Source organism: Pseudophryne corroboree, chromosome 9, assembly GCF_028390025.1.
Source record: "Pseudophryne corroboree isolate aPseCor3 chromosome 9, aPseCor3.hap2, whole genome shotgun sequence".
NCBI lineage: Eukaryota > Metazoa > Chordata > Amphibia > Anura > Myobatrachidae > Pseudophryne > Pseudophryne corroboree.
In genome coordinates, this window is record NC_086452.1 from 161330853 (window position 1) to 161355371 (window position 24519).

Below are 24519 nucleotides of genomic sequence, written 5' to 3' on the forward strand. Positions count from 1 at the left end.
ATGTGAGATATTTTAAGTCCACAGTGGTAAGTGGTTCAAACCAATGTGATTTTAGGAACCCCAAAACCACATTGAGATCCCAGGGTGCCACTGGAGGCACAAAAGGAGGCTGTATATGCAGTACTCCTTTGACAAACGTCTGAACTTCAGGAACTGAAGCCAGTTTTTTCTGGAAGAAAATCGACAGGGCCGAAATTTGAAACTTAATGGACCCTAATTTTAGGCCCATAGACAGTCCTGTTTGCAGGAAATGCAGGAAATGACCCAGTTGAAATTCCTCTGTAGGGGCCTTCCTGGCCTCGCACCACGCAACATATTTACGCCAAATACGGTGATAATGCTGTGCGGTTACATCCTTCCTGGCTTTGATCAGGGTAGGGATGACTTCATCCGGAATGCCTTTTTCCTTCAGGATCCGGCGTTCAACCGCCATGCCGTCAAACGCAGCCGCGGTAAGTCTTGGAACAGACAGGGTCCCTGCTGGAGCAAGTCCCTTCTTAAAAGTAGAGGCCATGGGTCCTCTGTGAGCATCTCTTGAAGTTCCGGGTACCAAGTCCTTCTTGGCCAATCCGGAGCCACGAGTATAGTTCTTACTCCTCTCCGTCTTATAATTCTCAGTACCTTGGGTATGAGAGGCAGAGGAGGGAACACATACACTGACTGGTACACCCACGGTGTTACCAGAGCGTCCACCGCTATTGCCTGAGGGTCCCTTGACCTGGCGCAATACCTGTCTAGTTTTTTGTTGAGACGGGACGCCATCATGTCCACCTTTGGTTTTTCCCAACGGTTTACAATCATGTGGAAGACTTCTGGATGAAGTCCCCACTCTCCCGGGTGGAGGTCGTGTCTGCTGAGGAAGTCTGCTTCCCAGTTGTCCACTCCCGGAATGAACACTGCTGACAGTGCTATCACATGATTTTCCGCCCAGCGAAGAATCCTTGCAGCTTCTGCCATTGCCCTCCTGCTTCTTGTGCCGCCCTGTCTGTTTACGTGGGCGACTGCCGTGATGTTGTCTGACTGGATCAACACCGGCTGACCCTGAAGCAGAGGTCTTGCTTGGCTTAGAGCAGGCATTCCCAACCACGGTCCTCAAGGCACACCAACAGTGCAGGTTTTAGTGATATCCAGGCTGCAGCACAGATGGTTAAATCAAAATAACTGAGCTACTAATTAAGTCACCTGTGCTGAAGCCTGGATATCACTAAAACATGCACTGTTAGTGTGCCTTGAGGACCGTGGTTGGGAATGCCTGGCTTAGAGCATTGTAAATGGCCCTTAGTTCCAGGATATTTATGTGAAGTGACGTTTCCAGGCTTGACCACAAGCCCTGGAAATTTCTTCCCTGTGTGACTGCTCCCCAGCCTCTCAGGCTGGCATCCGTGGTCACCAGGACCCAGTCCTGAATGCCGAATCTGCGGCCCTCTAGAAGATGAGCACTCTGCAACCACCACAGGAGAGACACTCTTGTCCTTGGGGACAGGGTTATCCGCTGATGCATGTGAAGATGCGATCCGGACCATTTGTCCAGCAGATCCCACTGAAATGTTCTTGCGTGGAATCTGCCGAATGGAATCGCTTCGTAGGAAGCCACCATTTTTCCCAGGACCCTTGTGCATTGATGCACTGAGACCCGGTCTGGTTTCAGGAGGTTTCTGACTAACTCGGATAACTCCCTGGCTTTCTCCTCCGGAAGAAACACCTTTTTCTGGACTGTGTCCAGAATCATCCCTAGGAACAGCAGACGTGTCGTCGGAATCAGCTGTGATTTTGGGATATTTAGAATCCACCCGTGCTGCCGTAACACTACTTGAGATAGTGCTACTCCGACTACTAACCGTTCCTTGGATCTTGCCCTTATCAGGAGATCGTCCAAGTAAGGGATAATTAAGACGCCTTCTCTTCGAAGGAGTATCATCATTTCGGCCATTACCTTGGTAAAGACCCGGGGTGCCGTGGACAATCCAAACGGCAGCGTCTGAAACTGATAGTGACAGTTCTGTACCACAAACCTGAGGTACCCTTGGTGAGAAGGGTAAATTGGGATATGGAGGTAAGCATCCTTGATGTCCAGAGACACCATATAGTCCCCTTCTTCCAGGTTCGCGATCACTGCTCTGAGTGACTCCATCTTGAACTTGAACCTTTGTATGTAAGTGTTCAAGGATTTCAGATTTAAAATAGGTCTCACCGAGCCGTCCGGCTTCGGTACCACAAACAGCGTTGAATAATACCCCTTGCCCTGTTGCAGGAGGGGTACCTTGATTATCACCTGCTGAGAATACAGCTTGTGAATAGCCTCCAATACCGCCTCCCTGTCGGAGGGAGACGTCGGTAAAGCAGACTTCAGGAAACGGCGAGGGGGAGGTGTCTCGAATTCCAATTTGTACCCCTGAGATACCACCTGAAGGACCCAGGGGTCTACTTGCGAGTGAGCCCACTGCGCGCTGAAATTCTTGAGACGTGCCCCCACCGTGCCTAAGTCCGCTTGTAAAGCCCCAGCGTCATGCTGAGGACTTGGCAGAAGCGGGAGAGGGCTTCTGTTCCTGGGGATTGGCGGTCTGTTGCAGCCTTTTTCCCCTTCCTCTGCCCCGGGGCAGAAATGAGGAGCCTTTCGCTCGCTTGCCCTTATGGGGACGAAAGGACTGCGCCTGATAATACGGCGTCTTCTTATGTTGAGAGGCGACCTGGGGTAAAAATGTGGATTTCCCAGCCGTTGCCGTGGCCACCAGGTCTGACAGACCTACCCCAAATAACTCCTCCCCTTTATACGGCAATACTTCCATATGCCGTTTGGAATCCGCATCACCTGACCACTGTCGCGTCCATAACCCTCTTCTGGCAGAAATGGACAGCGCACTTACTCTTGATGCCAGTCGGCAAATATCCCGCTGTGCATCACGCATATATAGAAATGCATCTTTTAAATGCTCTATAGTCAGTAATATACTGTCCCTGTCTAGGGTATCAATATTTTCAGTCAGGGAATCCGATCAAGCCAAACCAGCACTGCACATCCAGGCTGAGGCGATTGCTGGTCGCAGTATAACACCAGTATGTGTGTATATACATTTTAGGATACCCTCCTGCTTTCTATCAGCAGGATCCTTAAGGGCGGCCGTCTCAGGAGAGGGTAGAGCCACCTGTTTTGATAAGCGTGTGAGTGCTTTATCCACCCTAGGGGGTGTTTCCCAACGCGCCCTAATCTCTGGCGGGAAAGGATATAATGCCAATAATTTTTTAGAAATTATCAGTTTTTTATCGGGGGAAACCCACGCTTCATCACACACCTCATTTAATTCCTCAGATTCAGGAAAAAGTACAGGTAGTTTTTTCTCACCGAACATAATACCCTTTTTAGTGGTACTGGTATTATCAGAAATATGTAAAACATTTTTCATTGCCTCAATCATGTAACGTGTGGCCCTATTGGAAGTCACATTTGTCTCTTCCCCGTCGACACTGGAGTCAGTATCCGTGTCGACGTCTGTATCTACCATCTGAGGTAACGGGCGTTTTAGAGCCCCTGATGGCTTTTGAGACGCCTGGACAGGCACAAACTGAGTAGCCGGCTGTCTCATGTCGTCAACTGTCTTTTGCAAAGAGCTGACACTGTCACGTAATTCTTTCATAAGATCATCCACTCAGGTGTCGACTCCCTAGGGGGTGACATCTCTATTATAGGCAATTGCTCCGCCTCCACATCATTTTCCTCCTCATACATGTCGACACAACGTACCGACACACAGCACACACACAGGGAATGCTCTGACAGAGGACAGGACCCCACTAGCCCTTTGGGGAGACAGAGGGAGAGTATGCCAGCACACACCAGAGCGCTATATATATATATATATATACACAGGGATAACCTTAAATAAGTGTTTTTCCCCCTTATAGCTGCTATTTGTTAATATTACGCCAAATTAGTGCCCCCCTCTCATTTTTACCCTGTTTCTGTAGTGCAGGACTGCAGGGGAGAGTCAGGGAGACGTCCTTCCAGCGGAGCTGTGAGGGAAAATGGCGCCTGTGTGCTGAGGAGATAGGCTCCGCCCCCTTCTCGGCGGCCTTTTCTCCCGCTTTTATGTGGAATCTGGCAGGGGTTAAAATTCATCCATATAGCCCTGGGGGCTATATGTGATGTATTTTCGCAAGCCAAGGTGTTTCTATTGCTGCTCAGGGCGCCCCCCCTAGCGCCCTGCACCCTCAGTGACCGGAGTGTGAAGTGTGCTGAGGAGCAATGGCGCACAGCGGCAGTGCTGTGCGCTACCTTGGTGAAGACAGGATGTCTTCTGCCGCCGATTTTCCGGACCTCTTCTTGCTTCTGGCTCTGTAAGGGGGCCGGCGGCGCGGCTCTGGGACCGGACTCCGAGGCTGGGCCTGTGTTCGGTCCCTCTGGAGCTAATGGTGTCCAGTAGCCTAAGAAGCCCAATCCACTCTGCAAGCAGGTGAGTTCGCTTCTTCTCCCCTTAGTCCCTCGATGCAGTGAGCCTGTTGCCAGCAGGTCTCACTGAAAATAAAAAAACCTAAAACTAAACTTTCACTAAGAGCTCAGGAGAGCCCCTAGTGTGCACCCTTCTCGGTCGGGCACAAAAATCTAACTGAGGCTTGGAGGAGGGTCATAGGGGGAGGAGCCAGTGCACACCAGGTAGTCCTAAAGCTTTACTTTTGTGCCCAGTCTCCTGCGGAGCCGCTATTCCCCATGGTCCTTTCGGAGTTCCCAGCATCCACTAGGACGTCAGAGAAATGACCTTAAGTGAAAGCATTTAAGGTCCACACACTCAAGAGGTTCAAACGGAGACTCTTGAAGGGCATTAAGGGATAGAAACTGGCAAGGCTGATTTGAAAAATCCGCGCCGGGGTGGGGGGGGGGGGGGCGCATCTCCTGAAACTCCAGTTTGTACCCCTGGGACACTATGTCTAAGACCCAAGGATCTAGGCCCGATTGAAACCAGACCTGACTGAAGATTCGGAGACGGCCCCCCCACCAGCACGGACTCCCGTAGTGGAGCCCCAGCGTCATGCGGTGGACTTGGAAAAGGCGTCTTTTGGTCCTGGGCGCCAGACACAGCAGGTGACCTTTTTCCCTTTCCTCTACCTTTTGAAGCGAGGAAGGACGAGCCCCTTCCTTTTTTGTATTTATTAGGCCGAAAGGACTGCATCTGAGAATAGGGCGCCTTTTTCTGTTGTGCGGGAACATAAAGAAGAAAAGATGACTTACCAGGTCAGCAAGGCCGTCACCAAACAAGACATTACCTTTAAAAGGGAGAGCTTCCATAGCTTTCTTGGAGTCGGCATCGGCATTCCATTGATGAATCCACAGCGCCCTCCTGGCCGAGACCGCCCATGGCATTGGCCCTTGATCCCAAGAAACCAATATCCCTCGCAGCATCCTTTAGGTAAGCTGCAGCATCCCTGATATAACCAAGTCAAAAGAATGTTATCCTTATCAAGGGTATCCATGTCAGATGCCAAATTATCAGCCCACTTAGCAATAGCACTACTCTCCCACGCTGACGCCACGGCAGGCCTGAGGAGTGCACCCGTAGTGACGTAAATGGCCTTCAATGTCGTTTCCTGCTTGCGATCCGCAGGATCCTTGAGGGCAGCCGTGTCAGGAAACGGAAGCGCCACCTTTTTGGACAGTCGGGACAGAGCCTTGTCCACATTGGGAGACGACTCCCATTTCTCCCTGTCAGAGGGGAAAGGATATGCCATAAAAATTCTCTTGGGAATCTGCCACCTTTTGTCAGGCGACTCCCAAGCCTTTTCACAAAGAGCGTTCAGTTCATGAGAGGGGGGAAAACATCACCTCAGGCTTTTTTCCCTTATACAAACAAACCCTCGTATCTGGAACAGCAGGCACTTCAGAAATATGTAAAACATTTTTAATAGCCACAATCATGTACTGAATACTCAACCAATTTCGGATGTAAACTGGCCTCACTGAAGTCGACACTGGAATCAGAGTCTGTGTCAGTATCCGTATCTGCCATCTGGGTAAATTAACGTTTTTTGTGACCCTGAGGGGGCCTGTACCTGAGAAAAAGCGTCCTCCATGGATTTTCTCCACGTTTGTGTCTGAGAATCCTCTTAGACAATAACGCCACATTAGCATTCAATGTACTCAACATATTCACCCAATCAGCAGTCGGCTCTGCCAACAGAGTCACTCCCAAATCCTTCTCCGCGCCCCCAGTAACTTCCTCTGGGGAGGAACACTCAGCCTCAGACATGTCGACACACGGTACCGACACACCCACACTGGCCAAAGGGGACAGACCCACAGGGAAGCCTGTAGAGAGAAAACACAGAGGGAGTATGCCAGCTCACACTCCAGCGCCCATATACTACTAAATAAATATATGATGTCTGCGCTGTAAATATATAGCACCAATTGCCTGTGCCCCCCCGTTTTGCTCCCTGTACTTGTAAGGAGAGTGGAGGTCCGGGCCAGCGTCTCTGCATGCACTGTGAAGTAGAGAAAATGGCGCTGGTAAGCTGTGCGGCTAAGCCCCGCCCCTTCCCGGTGCGCTATAATCCCGCTAAAATTTTAATTATTATACTGGTGGGGGTTACATATACAGTGCCCAGGAACCCCTAATATGTATTTTTGCCAATATAATGCTGCCCAGGGCGCTCCCCCCCCAGCGCCCTGCACCCTGTGAGTGCCGTTGGTGTGTGGGAGCATGGAGCGCAGCGCGACCGCTGCGCTGTACCTCCGTTACTGAAGTCTTCTGCCGTCACTGAAGTCTTCTGTTCTTCTAATACTCACCCGGCTTCTTACTTCTGGCTTCTGTGAGGGGGGTGACGGCGCGGCTCCGGGAACAAGCAGCTAGGCGCACCAAGTGATCAAACCCTCTGGAGCTAAAGGTGTCCAGTAGCCTAAGAAGCAGAGCCTTTAACTAAGAAGATGTAGGTCTGACTTCTCTCCCCTCAGTCCCACGAAGCAGGGAGCCTGTAGCCAGCAGGTCTCCCTGAAAATAAAAAAGCATAACAAAGTCTTTCCAGAGAAACTCAGTAGAGCTCCCCTAGTGTGTGTCCAGTCTCTCCTGAGCACAGAATCTAACTGAGGTCTGGAGGAGGGGCATAGAGGGAGGAACCAGTTCACACCCATTCAAAGTCTTAAAGTGCCCATGTCTCCTGCAGATCCCGTCTATACCCCATGGTCCTTTTGGAGTCTCCAGCATCCTCTAGGACGTAACAGAAATATATATAGCTCTGTAATCCATAGATATAACACTGCACAGTAAGAACTGGATGTATATCACAGGGTACTTCTACAAGAGAACCGACTAAATGCACTCTCTCATTTGCTGGAAATGGCGCCCTGGGGCTGGGGGAGGGGCTCCAGGTCTAAGCCTTATCCCCCTGCTGGCAAAACCACCGGGTACTGTGGGCTACTAGTAAAATGGTTTTAAGGGAAAACCTGACCTGCACCCATGCCCTGGTGATCTAGTGGGATCGCCTGTACTGCCACAGTGTCCAACGTCAGCACGCGTGGCCCGCCTCCCACTGCCCTCGCCGGATCGCGATAAGGTACGGGTCCCGCAAGCGGGACCCACTCACCACCTCCCGAAGCACGGCCACGCGATCTCGGAGAGCCCCCGTCGTGTGTGCCTGACTTTAGAAGAAAACCGGAGCCTCCTGCTGTAGTTACCCGGCAACCAGGGCTCGGGAGTGTACAGCGCCGCTGGGGAGAGATGGAGCTGCAGCAGTGAATGTCACTAGACATGTACACACTGCTGCAGCCCTTGAAGTCTTCACTTTTCTTCTCAAAAAGCTCTTCTTAGGGCTGCCCAGAACATCCCCTCTGTTATGTGCCTGCTATCTGCGGCACCAACTACAAAAATGAGCTCCTGTGCAGGGAGCCGGGGTTATAGAGGAGGCGGCGCTATGCATTCTAGGAACAGTCAAAGCTTTTGAGCCTGTTGGTGCCTCGGATCAAGATCCTACTCTACACCCCTATGTCTTTCCTTGTGGAGCCCAGTGTACCCCGCAGCAGAAATACTATTTTCTTACGTTCTAGAGGATGCTGGGGTCCATTTTAGTACCACAGGGATGTACCAAAGCTCCCAGTACGGGAGGAAAAGAAAAAGTCCCGAGGTTCCTGCAGAACAGATTGACCAAACTTAAGGTCATCAGCGGCCAAAGTATCGAACTTGTAGAACTTAGCAAACGTTTTCGACCCTGACCAAGCACCCGCCCAGGAAGAACCCACTTTACGAGTAGAGTGGGCCTGAACAGATTTTGGAATCGGCAAGCCTGCCGTAGAATAAGCATGCTGGATAGTAAGCCTGATCCAGTGAGAAATCGTCTGCTTAGAAGCAGGACACCCAATCTTGTTGGGATCACAAATGGACAAAAATAGTGCATCAGACTTCCTGTGACGAGAAGTTCTCTTCACATAAATCTTTAAAGCCCTCACATCCAAGGCCTTTGAGGTAATTGAGGTATCAGTAGCCACTTGCACCACAATAGGTTGGTTGATATGAAAAGCCGACACAACCTTTGGAAGAAATTGCTGACGTGTCCTAAGCTCACCTCTATCCTCATGGAAAATCAAGTAGGGGCTCTTGTGCGACAAAGCCCCTAATTCTGACACACATCGAGCAGATGCCAATGCCAACAGTGTGACAGCCTTCCAAGTAAGAAAAACTTTACGTCCACCTCCTGTAAAGGTTCGAACCAAATCAGATTGCAGGAACTGCAACACCACATTAAGATCCCAAGGTGCCGTAGGAGGTACAAAGGGTGGTTGGATGTGCAAGACCCCTTTCAAGAATGTCTGAACCTCAGGGAGAGCAGCCATTTGTTTCTGGACGAAAATGGACAAGGCCAAAATCTGAACCTTTATGGAGCCCAAGCGTAGGCCCACATCCACACCTGCTTGCAGAAAGAGGAGAAACCGTCCTAGTTGAAACTCCTCCGTAGGAAACTTCTTGTATTCACACCAAGACACATACTTTTTCCAAATCCGATGGTAATGCTGAGACGTCACTCCCTTCAGAGCCTGGATTAGAGTAGGAATGACTTTGTTCGGAATGCCTTTCCGAGCTCAGATCTGGCGTTTACCCTCCATGCCGTCAAACGTTGCAGAAGGTTCTCGCAAAGAGGAAGATGCCTCGGATCCTCCAGCAGCAACTCCAGAAGATCCGCGTACCAAGCCCGTCTTGGCCAATCCACAGCAATGAGGATCGCCTGAACCCTTTTTATTACTTTGAGAATCCTTGGGATGAGCGGAAGTGGAGGGAACACATACACTGACTGGAACACCCACGGAGTTACCAGGGCGTCCACCGCCACTACAACTGATGCTAATGATATACAAATGTATTCATTAAAACAGACTGATGTTCAGTATACATAAAAATCTAAAAATTGCTCTTAAACCAATTTATGGACATATAATAGACTCCTCAGCAATGACCTTATCTAGGCAAGTCCATATATTAATGTTTGGACAACAGGTCTAATTTTCAACAGGACCAGTTTTCATTAGTTACCCATCAGGTGTTCCAATGCATGGATCCGGATCAAGGTCCTTAGTGGAATGGACTCTGGTTCACAGTTCGTTTTTATTTGACATTTCAATGTCCAGCACACTGTGTTCCACTTATAAATGAATCCTGGAAAACTTTCCTTCCTTAGACCAAGTTGGATTCGGGATCCTGGTTCACAAATAGCATGAAGATGGGTGGTCCTGGGTGAAGAGCCTGATAATGCTGTCTTGAGTCGCGTCCAGTGGTTAAGAGCAGTGTTCCCTTACGCGTTTCGCCGCTCCAGGCAGCTTTCTCAAAGGGTGATGTGTTGGTAAGAATTTGGCCCCTTTTTATAGGGGAAATGATGTCATCAGTCAATTAGCATAGACAATTTACTAAAATTTAAGCATCAGATTTTTAATTTTCTATGAATACAGAAACAGCAGAGGATGATAAATAATAACATATGTTTATTGATATTTAAATAACTACTAACAGATCGCCTAGAAAATTGCATTATAAGTTCCCAATTATTAGTCATGTGATCGGGTCACCGATGTACTACCTGTCAGCATACGATAAATAGAACACTAACTCTGCCCCGAGATTGGGTACAAAAGAATTATGCCATTACTAGCTTTATTAATTGTGACTCCAGCTGGGTCATTTATGTACTAATATGTGGTTGTAATTTGAAATATGTGGGAAGAACCACCCGGCCACTTAAAACAAGATTCATGGAGCACAGAAGGAATGTAATTAATAGAATTACTAATCATAGTATACCCAGACACTTTAACAAACATCATGATAGTAATCCAGCATCCCTAAGAATTATTGGACTAGAGTACATTCCAATAACAAAAAGAGGAGGGGATAGATTCGCTAGGTTGTGTAAGCAAGAGATTTATTGGACGTTTCAATTAAACACATTACATCCACAAGGTCTTAATGAGGCTTTAGAACTTAATACAATACTTGATTGATTTCGTTACTATATTTTCGATAAGAATTGATAAAATAGTTGTTTACCAAAAATAAGTTGAATTTATCCCTAAATTATTGTCTCTATAAACTCTAAATTAACAATTGGAAAGTACTTCTATAATATTTTTTATATGCCTCGTTTTTGTTATATTATCCAATTAACCTCTATTAATTTTGGTAATTGACATATTGTCCCTTTCATCCATGTGGGTGTTTAGTATTAATATATGCCGGGTATGGATGGTTTTGTTGCTATAGAAACCATCACTTCCGGTGATTGTATTTAGAATTAATAAACACTTTATGAATTAAAATAAGTTTTAATGTAGTCCTCCGATATGTGATAAAAATCAGTAGAAATATATGATATGAGGTATTTATCCTGTAGTCAGAATTATTGAGTCCCTTCCAATATAAAGGATAATTGGCTATTAGCCAAATGTAACATGAAGTGCAGGGCTTGTTACCATAGAAATTGGTCACTTCCGATGTATCGGGTAGAGATGGTTTCGTTGACATGGAAACCATCACTTCCGGTAATTGTAATTATAATTGATAAATATTTTGTAATTATAATGAAGTTTCTTAAGCAGTCCTTTTACATATTGTGTGAACTAGCAGAACTACGTGTTATGAGGTAACCATGTTTTGTAGGTAAAGAAAACGGGTTACTTTTATTATACGAGACATACGGCTATTAGCTAAGCAAAACAGGATGTGCCGGGCCTGTCACCATAGAAACCAGTCACTTCCGGTAAACACGCTGGCCGCCAAAACCGTCCCCTCCGAGAATTACGTTTCCTGTTATGTTGCGGTCACCTAGCAACGGACCATTCAGGAAGTGACGACGTTGTAGTTATGGTGACGAGTTACTGAGGAAGTGACGGCTCCGTAGTCATGGGGAGCAATACACTTCCGAGGTCAGAGAAACATTTGATTCTTAAATGGGGCGGGAGATGTAGATTGACAGAAGACTGCCCCTATAAGTGGATAATACTAGAGGAACTTGTCACACGTAGCGTCATGTGATCGGTGACCCGATCACATGACTAATAATTGGGAACTTATAATGCAATTTTCTAGGCGATCTGTTAGTAGTTATTTAAATATCAATAAACATATGTTATTATTTATCATCCTCTGCTGTTTCTGTATTCATAGAAAATTAAAAATCTGATGCTTAAATTTTAGTAAATTGTCTATGCTAATTGACTGATGACATCATTTCCCCTATAAAAAGGGGCCAAATTCCTACCAACACATCACCCTTTGAGAAAGCTGCCTGGAGCGGCGAAACGCGTAAGGGAACACTGCTCTTAACCACTGGACGCGACTCAAGACAGCATTATCAGGCTCTTCACCCAGGACCACCCATCTTCATGCTATTTGTGAACCAGGATCCCGAATCCAACTTGGTCTAAGGAAGGAAAGTTTTCCAGGATTCATTTATAAGTGGAACACAGTGTGCTGGACATTGAAATGTCAAATAAAAACGAACTGTGAACCAGAGTCCATTCCACTAAGGACCTTGATCCGGATCCATGCATTGGAACACCTGATGGGTAACTAATGAAAACTGGTCCTGTTGAAAATTAGACCTGTTGTCCAAACATTAATATATGGACTTGCCTAGATAAGGTCATTGCTGAGGAGTCTATTATATGTCCATAAATTGGTTTAAGAGCAATTTTTAGATTTTTATGTATACTGAACATCAGTCTGTTTTAATGAATAAATTTGTATATCATTAGCATCAGTTGTATTAGCGCTGTAATTCACTTCCTTTTGTTTTCCTTGTTCTGGAGATTGACTTTCTCCAATCACAGCAGCTAGGAGAAAACCACTCATTTATTGCGCCTGTATATATATATATATATATATACTTGATATATATTACATTTTTGCGTCCACCGCCACTGCTTGAGGGTCTCGTGACCTGAAACATTACCTCCGAAGCTTCTTGTTGAGGCGAGAGGCCATCATGTCTACCTGAGGTACACCTCATCGGCTTGTTACCTCTGCGAAAACCTCCGGGTGGAGGCCCCATTCTCCTGGATGGAGATCGTGTCTGATGAGCAAGTCTGCTTCCCAGTTATTCACTCCCAGAATGAAGGTCGCCGACAGCGCCACTGCGTGCCTTTCTGCACAGAGGAGGATTCTGGTTACCTGACATTGCAGCTCTGCTCTTTTCGTTCCGCCTTGCCTGTTTATGTAGTACACCGCCGTGACATTGTCCGACTGAACCTGAATGGCTTGATCTCGCAGGAGATTAGCAGCCTGTATAAGGGCGTTGTATACAGCCCGTAGTTCCAGAATGTTTATAGGAAGGATGGGTTCCAGACTTGACCACTTCCCTGAAAGTTTTCACCTTGGGTGACTGCTCCCCAACCTCTCAGACTTGCATCCGTGGTTAGAAGGATCCAATTCTGAATCCCGAACCTGCGGCCCTCGAGTAGGTGAGAAGTTTGCAGCCACCAGAGGAGTGTAATCCTGGCCTTTGGCGACAGGCGTATCCGCTGGTGCATGTGAAGATGCGATCCCGACCACTTGTCTAGGAGATCCAGCTGGAAGAACCGTGCATGGAATCTTCCGTACTGGAGAGCCTCGTAGGAGGCTACCATCTTTCCCAGAAGGCGAATGCACTGATGAACCGATACCCGGGTTGGCTTCGGGACATCCCGGACCATTGATTGGATCACCAACGCTTTCTCCACCGGTAGAAACACCCTCTGCACTTCCGTGTCGAGTATCATCCCCAGGAAGTGCAGTCTCCTTGTTGGCTCCAAATGTGACTTTGGACGGTTCAGGATCCAGCCATGATCTTGGAGTAGTTGAGTTGAGATAGCAATACTCTGCAACAACCACTCCTTGGAAGGTGCTTTTATTAGGAGATCGTCCAGATATGGAATTATGTTCAACCCCTGTAGGCGGAGGAGGAACATCATCTCTGCCATGACCTTGGTAAACATCCTCGGAGCTGTGGAGAGGGCAAATGGCAATGTCTGGAACGGATAGTGACAGCCTTGCAACGCAAATCTTAAATAAGCCTGGTGAGGCGGCCAGATCGGAATGTGAAGGTACGCATCCTTGATATCCAGGGATACTAGGAATTCCCCTTCCTCCAGACCTGAGATCACCGCTCTCAGAGATTCCATCTTGAATTTGTATTCCCGCAAGTAGGGGTTCAATGACTTTAGGTTTAATATTGGTCTTACCGAACTGTCCGGTTTTCGGTACCACAAACAGGTTTGAGTAATAAACCCTTGTGTTCTCGGTGAGGTGGAACTGGAACAATGACATTTGTTTGCACCAATTTTTGAATGGCTTCCTGTAGGATAGCACTTTCTGTCAGCGAAGCTGGTAAGCCTGACTTGAAGAATCTGTGAGGTGGGAGTTCTTGAAATTCCAGTCTGTAGCCCTGGGTAACAGTATTCCTTAACCAGGGGTCTAAGCAAGAAGACGCCCAGACGTAACTGAAATTTATTTAGCCTCACTCCCACCTGCCCAATCTCCAGGCTGGGAGGTCCACTGTCATACTGAACATTTTGAGGAAGCAGAACCTGGTCTCTGTTCCTGGGGACATGTTGGTGCAGGTTTTCTGGATTTACCCCGACCTCCTCTAAAGTAGGTGGGAGGAGGTGTGGATTTCCTAATGTTTGCGGTCCGAAAGGACTGCACTGTAGCAGAAGGATAGGATTTCTTAGCCGGTGTTGCTGCAGAGGGAAGAAAGGTGGACTTACCAGCAGTTGCCGTGGAAATCCACGCATCCAATGCGTCCCCAAACAGGGCCTGACCTGTGAAGGGTAGGTTCTCCACACTTTTCTTGCATTCTGCATCCGCCAACCATTGGCGTAGCCAGATTCCTCTGCGTGCTGAGACTGCCATGGAAGTAGACCTTGCATTAAGCAGGCCAATGTCCTTCATGGCCTCCACCATGAAACCTAAAGAATCCTGTATGTGACGTAAAAACAAATCAATGTCACTCCTATCCATAGTATCTAATTCCTATAGTAATGTTCCTGACCACTTTACTATGGCTTTAGAAATCCACGCACAAGCAATGGCGGGCCTTAACACCACGCCTGTAGCAGTGTATAGTGATTTGAGCGTACTATCCATCTTGCGGTCAGCCGGCTCCTTTAAAGCGCATGACCCAGGGACAGGTAAAAGCACCTTTTTAGACAATCTAGATACAGAAGAGTCTACTATAGGTGGGTTTTTCCACTTTCTATCCTCTTCACGGAAAGGGAAAGCAATGAGAATTCTTTGTGTGTCTGGAATTTTTTCTCTGGGTTTTACCAGGATTTTTCTAACAAGGAGTTTAACTCCTTTGAAGCAGGGAAGGTAAGTGAGGATTTGTTATTTAATGTAAAATAAGATTCCTCTACCTGCTCAGGTACCTTCTCAGAAATATGCAAAACATCCCTAATAGCTTCTATCATCAGTTGCACCCGCTTAGCAAGGGATGCATCGCCATCCTGCATATCCCTATCACCGTCCCCTGTATCAGAGTCTGTATCAGTGTCAGCTTGTATTATCTGGGCAAGTGTACGTTTTTGTGAGTAGGTAGGTGGGGTCTTTGACGAAGTAGTGGGGGTTGAGTGTGCCAAATCCTCCACAGATTTCCTCAAAAACTGGGTTTCTTTCTCAGTATGAGACATCCGTGTTGAAATCTGGGATATCATCGCCCTTAAAGAATCCACCCATGGGGGTTTGGATTCAGAAGGCTGGGAAAGCACATTGCAGTCCTGAGTACATGGAATAGACTCCTCAGGAGCAGATAAACACTCTGCAGCACAGTCATTAGACTAATGTGGGATATACACACAAACACAGGAAATGTCAGAGTTTCCACCAGAGTACCTTCAGAGAGTCACAGAGTATAAGGAGCCAGCCACACAGCGCCCCTGTAGGCACTTATGATAAAAGCCTGGCGCTGGCCAACTAACCTTAATAGTTTAATCAGTACTACAAACACACTTAACCCCCCCTCTTCCTGTCTATAACACCCAGGTACCGCAGAGATATAGCTGGAGTTATGTGGTGGGCAGCGCTCCCGGTCAGCGTCTTTTTCCTATAATCTGCAGATAGAAAATGGCACTGGTTAGTGCTAGGTCCGCTCTGAGAGGAAGCCCCGCCCCTTATAATGGCGGGCAGCTTCCCGCTCAAATTGTTTATACTGGCCTGAGGTTTCTTGTGCTAACAGCGGGATTAGCCCCTGGTAGCTTGCTTGACCAGTGTAGGGTATAGTGCGCTGGCTCAGGACACCCCTCACAGCACCTACACAGTGTGTTGCTGAGTCTTCCCGGAGCGCAGCCTGTCAGAGCTGCGCTCCAACCCTTGTGCCACCATGCCCGCCGGCGACACGATTAGCGGGACGCCAGCACTGTACTCACCAGTCTTTCTTCTGGCTCTGTTAGCCGCCGCCTACATGTAACCTATTCTTAGCAGTTACCATGCTACTAATGTTTAGCACTTAACCAAAAACTGGTGAGTGGTTGTTGGGGAGTGGCATATATACAGAACATAATTAACCTAAGAGCTCATTCCCAATTACACCCCATGTTGAGCAGTGACCCACAGATGGAGGCGGAGAAATAGTGTATTTACACGCACGTGCAGAGATGCACAGATCACAATATGCATCCAGTTATGCACCTATATCATATGTGCCAGGTTTACATGAGGTATACCTACAGCACACTTATACACAATCTTTCATACCCAAAATGCACTGGCTATTAGGCTTCAGATAACTCAGCAAATAAAAAATAAGAATTTACTTACCGATAATTCTATTTCTCGTAGTCCGTAGTGGATGCTGGGGACTCCGTCAGGACCATGGGGAATAGCGGGCTCCGCAGGAGACAGGGCACATCTAAAAAGCTTTTTAGGTCACATGGTGTGTACTGGCTCCTCCCCCTATGACCCTCCTCCAAGCCTCAGTTAGGTACTGTGCCCGGACGAGCGTACACAATAAGGAAGGATCTTGAATCCCGGGTAAGACTCATACCAGCCACACCAATCACACCGTACAACTTGTGATCTGAACCCAGTTAACAGTATGATAACAAAACGAAGTAGCCTCCGAAAAGATGGCTCACAACAATAGTAATAACCCGATTTTTGTAACAATAACTATGTACAAGCATTGCAGACAATCCGCACTTGGGATGGGCGCCCAGCATCCACTACGGACTACGAGAAATAGAATTATCGGTAAGTAAATTCTTATTTTCTCTAACGTCCTAGTGGATGCTGGGGACTCCGTCAGGACCATGGGGATTATACCAAAGCTCCCAAACGGGCGGGAGAGTGCGGATGACTCTGCAGCACCGAATGAGAGAACTCCAGGTCCTCCTTAGCCAGAGTATCAAAATTTGTAAAATTTTACAAACGTGTTCTCCCCTGACCACGTAGCTGCTCGGCAAAGTTGTAATGCCGAGACTCCTCGGGCAGCCGCCCAGGATGAGCCCACCTTCCTTGTGGAATGGGCATCTACATATTTCGTCTGTGGCAGGCCTGCCACAGAATGTGCAAGCTGAATTGTACTACAAATCCAGCGTGCAATAGACTGCTTAGAAGCATGAGCACCCAGCTTGTTGGGTGTAGACAGTATAAACAGCAAGTCAGACTTTCTGACTCCAGCCGTCCTAACTATATATATATATATATATTTTTAGAGCCCTGACCACGTCTAGTAACTTGGAGTCCTCCAAGTCCCTAGTAGCCGCAGGCACCACAAGAGGTTGTTTCAGGTGAAAACGCTGACACCCCTTCATGAAGAAACTGGAGACGAGTCCCAGTTCTGTCCTGTTCAAATGGAAAATTTTAATATGGGCTTTTGTAAGACAAAGCCGCCCATTCTGACAATCGCCTGGCCGAGGCCAGGGCTAACAACATGGTCACTTCCCATGTGAGATATTTGTCAACAGCATGGTCACTTTCCATGTGAGATATTTCAAATCCACAGATTTGAGCGGTTCAAACCAATATGATTTTAAGAAATCCCAACACTATGTTGAGATCTCACGGTGCCCCTAGGGGCACAAAAAAGCTGTATATGCAATACATCCTTTACAATCTGGACTTCAGGAACAGAAGTCAATTCTTTCTGGAAGAAAATCTACAGGGCCGAAATTTAAATGTTAATGAACCCCAATTTGAGGTCCAAAACACTCCTGTTTTCAGGAAGTGTAGAAATCGACCTAGTTGAATTTCCGTCGTGGAGCCTTCCTGGCCTCACCCACGCAACATATTTTCACCACATGTGGTGATGACGTTGTGCGGTCACCTCCTTCCTGGCTTTGACCAGGGTAGGTATGACCTCTTATGGAATGCCTTTTCCCCTCAGGATCCGGCATTCAACCGCCATGCCGTCAAACGCAGCAAGTCTTGGAATAGACATGGTACTTGCTGAATCAAGTCCCTTCTTAGCTCCCCAGGCCCTTAGTCCTCTGTGAGCATTTCTTGAAGTTCCGGGTACCAAGTCCCTCTTGGCCAATCCGGAGCCACTAGTATAGTTCATACTCCTCTATGTCTTATAATTCTCAATACCCTGGTTATGAGAAACAGAGGAGGGAACACATACACAGACTGGTACACCCACGGTGTTACCAGAACATCCACAGCTATCGCCTGAAGGTCTCATGACCTGGCAGAATACCTGTCCCGTTTTTGTTCGGGCGGGACGCCATCATGTCCACCTTTGGTCTTTGCCAACGGTCCACAATCATGTTGAAAAACTTCCCTATGAAGTTTCCACTCTCCCGGGTGGAGGTCATGCCTGCTGAGGAAGTCTGCTTCCCAGTCGTCCACTCCCGGAAAGAACACTGCTGACAGTGCTATCACATGATTTTCCGCCTAGCGAAAAATCCTTGCAGTTTTCACTGCCCTCCTGCTTCTTGTGCCGCCCTTCTGTTTACGTGGGCGACTGCCGTGATGTTATCCCACTGGATCAATACCGGCTGACCTTGAAGCAGAGGTCTAGCTAAGTTTAGAGCATTATAAATTTGCTCTAAGCTTATTTATGCGGAGAGAATTCTCCAGACTTAATCACACTTCCCTGGAAATTTTTTCCCTGTGTGACTGTTCCCCAGCCTCTCAGGCTGGCCTCCGTGGTCACCGGCATCCAATCCTGAATGCCGAATCTGCGGCCCTCTAGAAGATGAGCACTCTGTAATCACCACAGGAGAGACACCCTTTTCCTTGGATATAGGGTTATCCGCTGATGCATCTGAGGATGCGATCCGGACCATTTGTCCAGCAGATCCCACTGAAGAGTTCTTGCGGGAAATCTGCCGAATGGAATTGCTTCGTAATAAGCCACCATTTTTACCAGGACTCTTGTGCAATGATGCACTGACACTTTTCCTGGTTTTAGGAGGATCCCGATTAGCTCGGATAACTCCCTGGTTTTCTCCACTGGGAGAAACACGTTTTTCTGGACTGTGTCCAGAATCTTCCCTAGGAACAGTAGACGTGTCGTCGGAAAAAGCTGCGATTTTGGAATATTTAGAATCCACTCGTGCTGTCGTAGAACTACTTAAGATAGTGCTACTCCGACCTCCAACTGTTCTCTGGACCTTGCCCTTATCAGGAAAGCGTCCATGTTTCTTTTAAGAAAAATCATCATTCCGGCCATTACCTTGGTAAAGACCCGGGGCGCCGTGGACCATCCAAACGGCAGCGTCTGAACTGATAGTGACAGTTCTGTACCAGGAACCTGAAGTACCCTTGGTGAGAAGGGCAAATTTGGACCTGTAGGTAAACGTCCCTGATATCCAGTGACATCATATCGTCCCCTTCTTCCTGGTTCGCTATCACTGCTCCGAGTGACTCCATCTTGATTTGAACGCTTGTATGTAAGTGTTCAAATATTTCAGATCTCACCGAGCCGGTTGGCTTCAGTACCACAATATAGTGTGGAATACTACCCCCTTCCTTGTTGTAAGAAGGGTACTTTGATTATCACCTGCTGGGAATACAGCCTGTGAATTGTGTGAGGGGGAGACGTCTCGAATTTCCAATGTACACCTGGGATATTACATGTAGGATCCCGGAGTTCCCTTGCGAGTGTTGCTGAAACTCTTGAGATGACCCCCTACCGCACCTGAGTCCGCTTGTACGGCCCCAGCGTTATGCTGCGGACTTGGCAGAAGCCGTGAGGAGCTTCTGTTCCTGGGAATGAGCTGCTTGCTGCAGTCTTCTTCCCTTTCCTCTCCCCCTGGGCAGATATGACTGGCCTTCGCCCGCCTGCCCGTATGGGGACGAAAGGACTGAGACTGAAAAGACTGTGTCCTTTTCTGCCAATATGTGACTCGGGGTAACAAAAGGTGGATTTTTCAGCTGTTGCCATGGCCACCAGGTCCAATGGACCGCCCCTTTATACGGCAATACTTCCATATGCCGTCTGGAATCTGCCTCACCTGACCACTGTCGTGTCTTCGTCTGGCAGATATGTACATCACATTTACTCTTGATGCCAGAATGCAAATATGCCTCTGCGCATCACACATATATAGAAATGCATCCTTAAAATGCTCTATAGACAATAAAATCCTGTCCCTGTCAAGGGTATCAAAATTTTCAGTCAGGAAATCCGACCAAGCCCCCTCAGCGCTGCACATCCAGGCTGAGGCGATTGCTGGTCGTAGTATAACACCAGTATGTGTGTATATACTGTTATGATATTTTCCAGCTTCCTATCAGCTGGCTCCTTGAGGGCGGCCGTATCTGGAAACGGTAACGCCATGTTTTTTATAAGCGTGTGAGCGCCTTGTCCACCCTAAGGTGTGTTTTCCAACTCGCCCTTACTACTGGCGGGAAAAAGGGTATACCGCCCATAACTTTCTGTCGGAGGAACCCCACGTATCATCACACACTTCATTTAATTTATCTGATTTAGGCAAAACTACAAGTAGTTTTTTCCCACCCTACAAAATACCCTTATTTGTGGTACTTGTGGTATCAGAAATACGTAACACCTCCTTCATTGCCCTTAACATGTAACTTGTGGCCCTAAAGGAAAAATACGTTTGTTTCTTCACCGTCGACACTGGGGTCAGTGTCCGTGTCAGTGTCTGTCGACCGACTGAGGTAAATGGGCGTTTTTACAAGCCCCTGACGGTGTCTGAGACGCCTGGACCGATACTAATTTGTCCGCCGGCTGTCTCATGTCGTCAACCGGCTTGCAGCGTGTTGACATTATCACGTAATTCCATAAGTAAGCCATCCATTCTGGTGTCGACTCCCTAGAGAGTGACATCACCATTACAGGCAATTTTCTCCGTCTCCTCACCAACATTTTCCTCATACATGTCGACACACACGTACCGACCTACAGCACACACATACAGGGAATGCTCTGATAGAGGACAGGACCCACTAGCCCTTTGGGGAGACAGAGGGAGAGTTTGCCAGCACACACCAAAAGCGCCATAATGTATATAACAACCCTAGAAGGTGTTGTTTCTATATATGGGCTCTTAATATATAATTATATCGCCAATTTATGCCCCCCTTCTCTTTAACCCTGTTTCTGTAGTGCAGGGGAGAGTGGGAGCCTTCCTCACCAGCGGAGCTGGTCAGGAAAATGGCGCTGAGTGCTGAGGAGAATAAGCTCCGCCCCTTTCACGGCGGGCTTTTCTCCCGGTTATTAGGAAAACTGGCCTGGGTTAAATACATACATATAGCCTTAATGGCTATATGTGATGTATTTATTTGCCAAATAGGTATTTATATTGCTGCCCAGGGCGCCCCCAGCAGCGCCCTGCACCCTCCGTGACCGTGTCAGTGAGCCGTGTAGCAACAATGGCGCACAGCTGCAGTGCTGTGCGCTACCTCTCTGAAGACTGTGAAGTCTTCTGCCGCCTGTTTCCGGACCTCCGTTCCGCCGTCTTTCTTCAGCGTCTGTAAGGGGGATCGGCGGCGCGGCTCCGGGACGAACCCCAGGCTGACCTGTGTTCCGACTCCCTCTGGAGCTCAGTGTCCAGTAGCCTAAAACTTCAATCCTCCTGCACGCAGGTGAGTTGCAAGTCTCTCCCCTAAGTCCCTCGTTGCAGTGATCCTGTCGCCAGCAGGAATCACTGATTAGAAACCTAAAAAAAAAAAACTTTACTAAACAGCTCCTTAAGAGAGCCATCCAGTTTGCACCCTTCTCGGACGGGCACAAAAACCTAACTGAGGCTTGGAGGAGGGTCATAGGGGGAGGAGCCAGTACACACCATGTGACCTAAAAAGCTTTTTAGATGTGCCCTGTCTCCTGCGGAGCCCGCTATTCCCCATGGTCCTGACGGAGTCCCCAGCATCCACTAGGACGTTAGAGAAATATTCCTTCTGATGTATGAGTGAATGTAGCAACAAAGTTAATTTTTTTTAACTATACACAAAATACTGTAACGTATGGATAATTTATGGTTTTGGGTGGGGGAAGCAGCTACAGAGGTAGATTTACAAGTAAGGCCAATCACATGCGGCTAGCTAGTATGGCGCAACTGTCATCCTTGTGTATGGCTTTGCAGGCGCATCTATGTTCCAGTAGGCACCTGTATGCCTGCAATTATGCAACACGCAATTCCTGCACTTGGCCTATGACAGACTGCCCTTACCTTCCCTGCCCTCCAGCTGCGAGCGTGTACATGCAACCAACTCTGCACACAAGCCTATACGAAAGCAACTAAGCAGTTCCTCCCCTCTCCTGCATCATTACAGCTAAATGGTTACATAATACTTACCCAGCTACAGCGAGGCACTGAAGTTCTGCTGCAGTTCGGTTGGGGTGACTTGTAGGAACGACATGTTTCAAAGCAAATTTCCCATCTTCCCCCGACTTTAACCTTGCAACCGCCAAATACACGGAACTAAACGTACCTGAATAAAGAAAAAAATTAACCACTTCTGCATTATTAATTACATAAGCAATAGTTTGTCCATTGATACAAAAGTTTATAATAAGATTTTACTTACCGATAAATCTATTTCTCATAGTCCGTAGTGGATGCTGGGGACTCCGTCAGGACCATGGGGAATAGCGGCTCCGCAGGAGACAGGGCACAAAAGCAAGCTTTTAGGATCACATGGTGTGTACTGGCTCCTCCCCCTATGACCCTCCTCCAAGCCTCAGTTAGGTACTGTGCCCGGACGAGCGTACACAATAAGGAAGGATCTTGAATCCCGGGTAAGACTCATACCAGCCACACCAATCACACCGTACAACTTGTGATTTGAATCCAGTTAACAGTATGATAACAATGAAGTAGCCTCTAAAAAAGATGGCTCACAACAATAATAACCCGATTTTTTTGTAACAATAACTATGTACAAGTAATGCAGACAATCCGCACTTGGGATGGGCGCCCAGCATCCACTACGGACTATGAGAAATAGATTTATCGGTAAGTAAAATCTTATTTTCTCTAACGTCCTAGTGGATGCTGGGGACTCCGTCAGGACCATGGGGATTATACCAAAGCTCCCAAACGGGCGGGAGAGTGCGGATGACTCTGCAGCACCGAATGAGAGAACTCCAGGTCCTCCTCAGCCAGGGTATCAAATTTGTAGAATTTTGCAAACGTGTTTGCCCCTGACCAAGTAGCTGCTCGGCAAAGTTGTAAAGCCGAGACCCCTCGGGCAGCCGCCCAAGATGAGCCCACCTTCCTTGTGGAATGGGCATTTACAGATTTTGGCTGTGGCAGGCCTGCCACAGAATGTGCAAGCTGAATTGTACTACAAATCCAACGAGCAATAGTCTGCTTAGAAGCAGGAGCACCCAGCTTTTTGGGTGCCTACAATATAAACAGCAAGTCAGACTTTCTGACTCCAGCCGTCCTGGAATTATATATATATATATATATATTTTCAGGGCCCTGACAACGTCTAGCAACTTGGAGTCCTCCAAGTCCCTAGTAGCCGCAGGCACCACAATAGGTTGTTTCAGGTGAAACGCTGACACCACCTTAGGAAGAAACTGGGGACGAGTCCGCAGTTCTGCCCTGTCCGAATGGAAAATCAAATATGGGCTTTTGTAAGACAAAGCCGCCAATTTTGACAATTGCCTGGCCGAGGCCAGGGCCAACAGCATGGTCACTTTCCATGTGAGATATTTCAAATCCACAGATTTGAGTGGTTCAAACCAATATGATTTGAGGAATCCCAACACTACGTTGAGATCCCACGGTGCCCCTGGAGGCACACAAGGGCTGTATATGCAATACTCCCTTGACAAACGTCTGGACTTCAGGAACTGAAGCCAATTCTTTCTGGAAGAAAATCTACAGGGCCGAAACTTGAACCTTAATGGACCCCAATTTGAGGCTCATAGACACTCCTGTTTGCAGGAAGTGCAGAAATCGACCTAGTTGAAATTTTTTCGTGGGGCCCTCCTGGCCTCACCCACGCAACATATTTTTACCACATGTGGTGATAACGTTGTGCGGTCACCTCCTTCCTGGCTTTGACCAGGGTAGGTATGACCTCTTCCGGAATGCCTTTTCCCTTAGGATCCGGCGTTCAAACCGCCATGCCGTCAAACGCAGTCGCGGTAAGTCTTGGAACAGACAAGGTCCCTGCTGGAGCAGGTCCTTTCTTAACGGCCGATGCCACGGTTCCTCTTGGAACAGACATGGTACTTGCTGAAAGCAAATCCCTTCTTAGCTCCCGAGGTCATTAGTCCTCTGTGAGCATCTCTTGAAGTTCCGGTTACCAAGTCCCTCTTGGCCAATCCGGAGCCACGAGTATAGTTCTTACTCCTCTATGTCTTATAATTCTCAATACCTTGGTTATGAGAAGCAGAGAAGGGAACACATACACCGACTGTTACACCCACGGTGTTACCAGGACGTCCACAGCTATCGCCTGAAGGTCTCGTGACCTGGCGCAATACCTGTCGCCATCATGTCCACCTTTGGTCTTTCCCAACGGTTCACAATCATGCGGAAAACTTCCCGATGAAGTTCCCACTCTCCCGGGTGGAGGTCGTGCCTGCTGAGGAAGTCTGCTTCCCAGTCGTCCACTCCCGGAATGAACACTGCTGACAGTGCTATCACATGAT

At 47.8% G+C, this 24519-nt stretch overlaps 1 protein-coding gene across 2 annotated transcripts in view; it reads right to left on the bottom strand.

The window, feature by feature from the left end:
- CDC7 (cell division cycle 7) overlaps positions 1–24519 on the bottom strand; it is a 308046-nt gene that overhangs the window by 187592 nt on the left and 95935 nt on the right. For both annotated transcript variants that reach the window (XM_063939919.1, XM_063939920.1), the window contains exon 3: positions 22205–22340. In XM_063939919.1, the coding sequence (XP_063795989.1) occupies positions 22205–22340 (136 nt within the window). The remainder of the gene's footprint in view (positions 1–22204; positions 22341–24519) is intronic.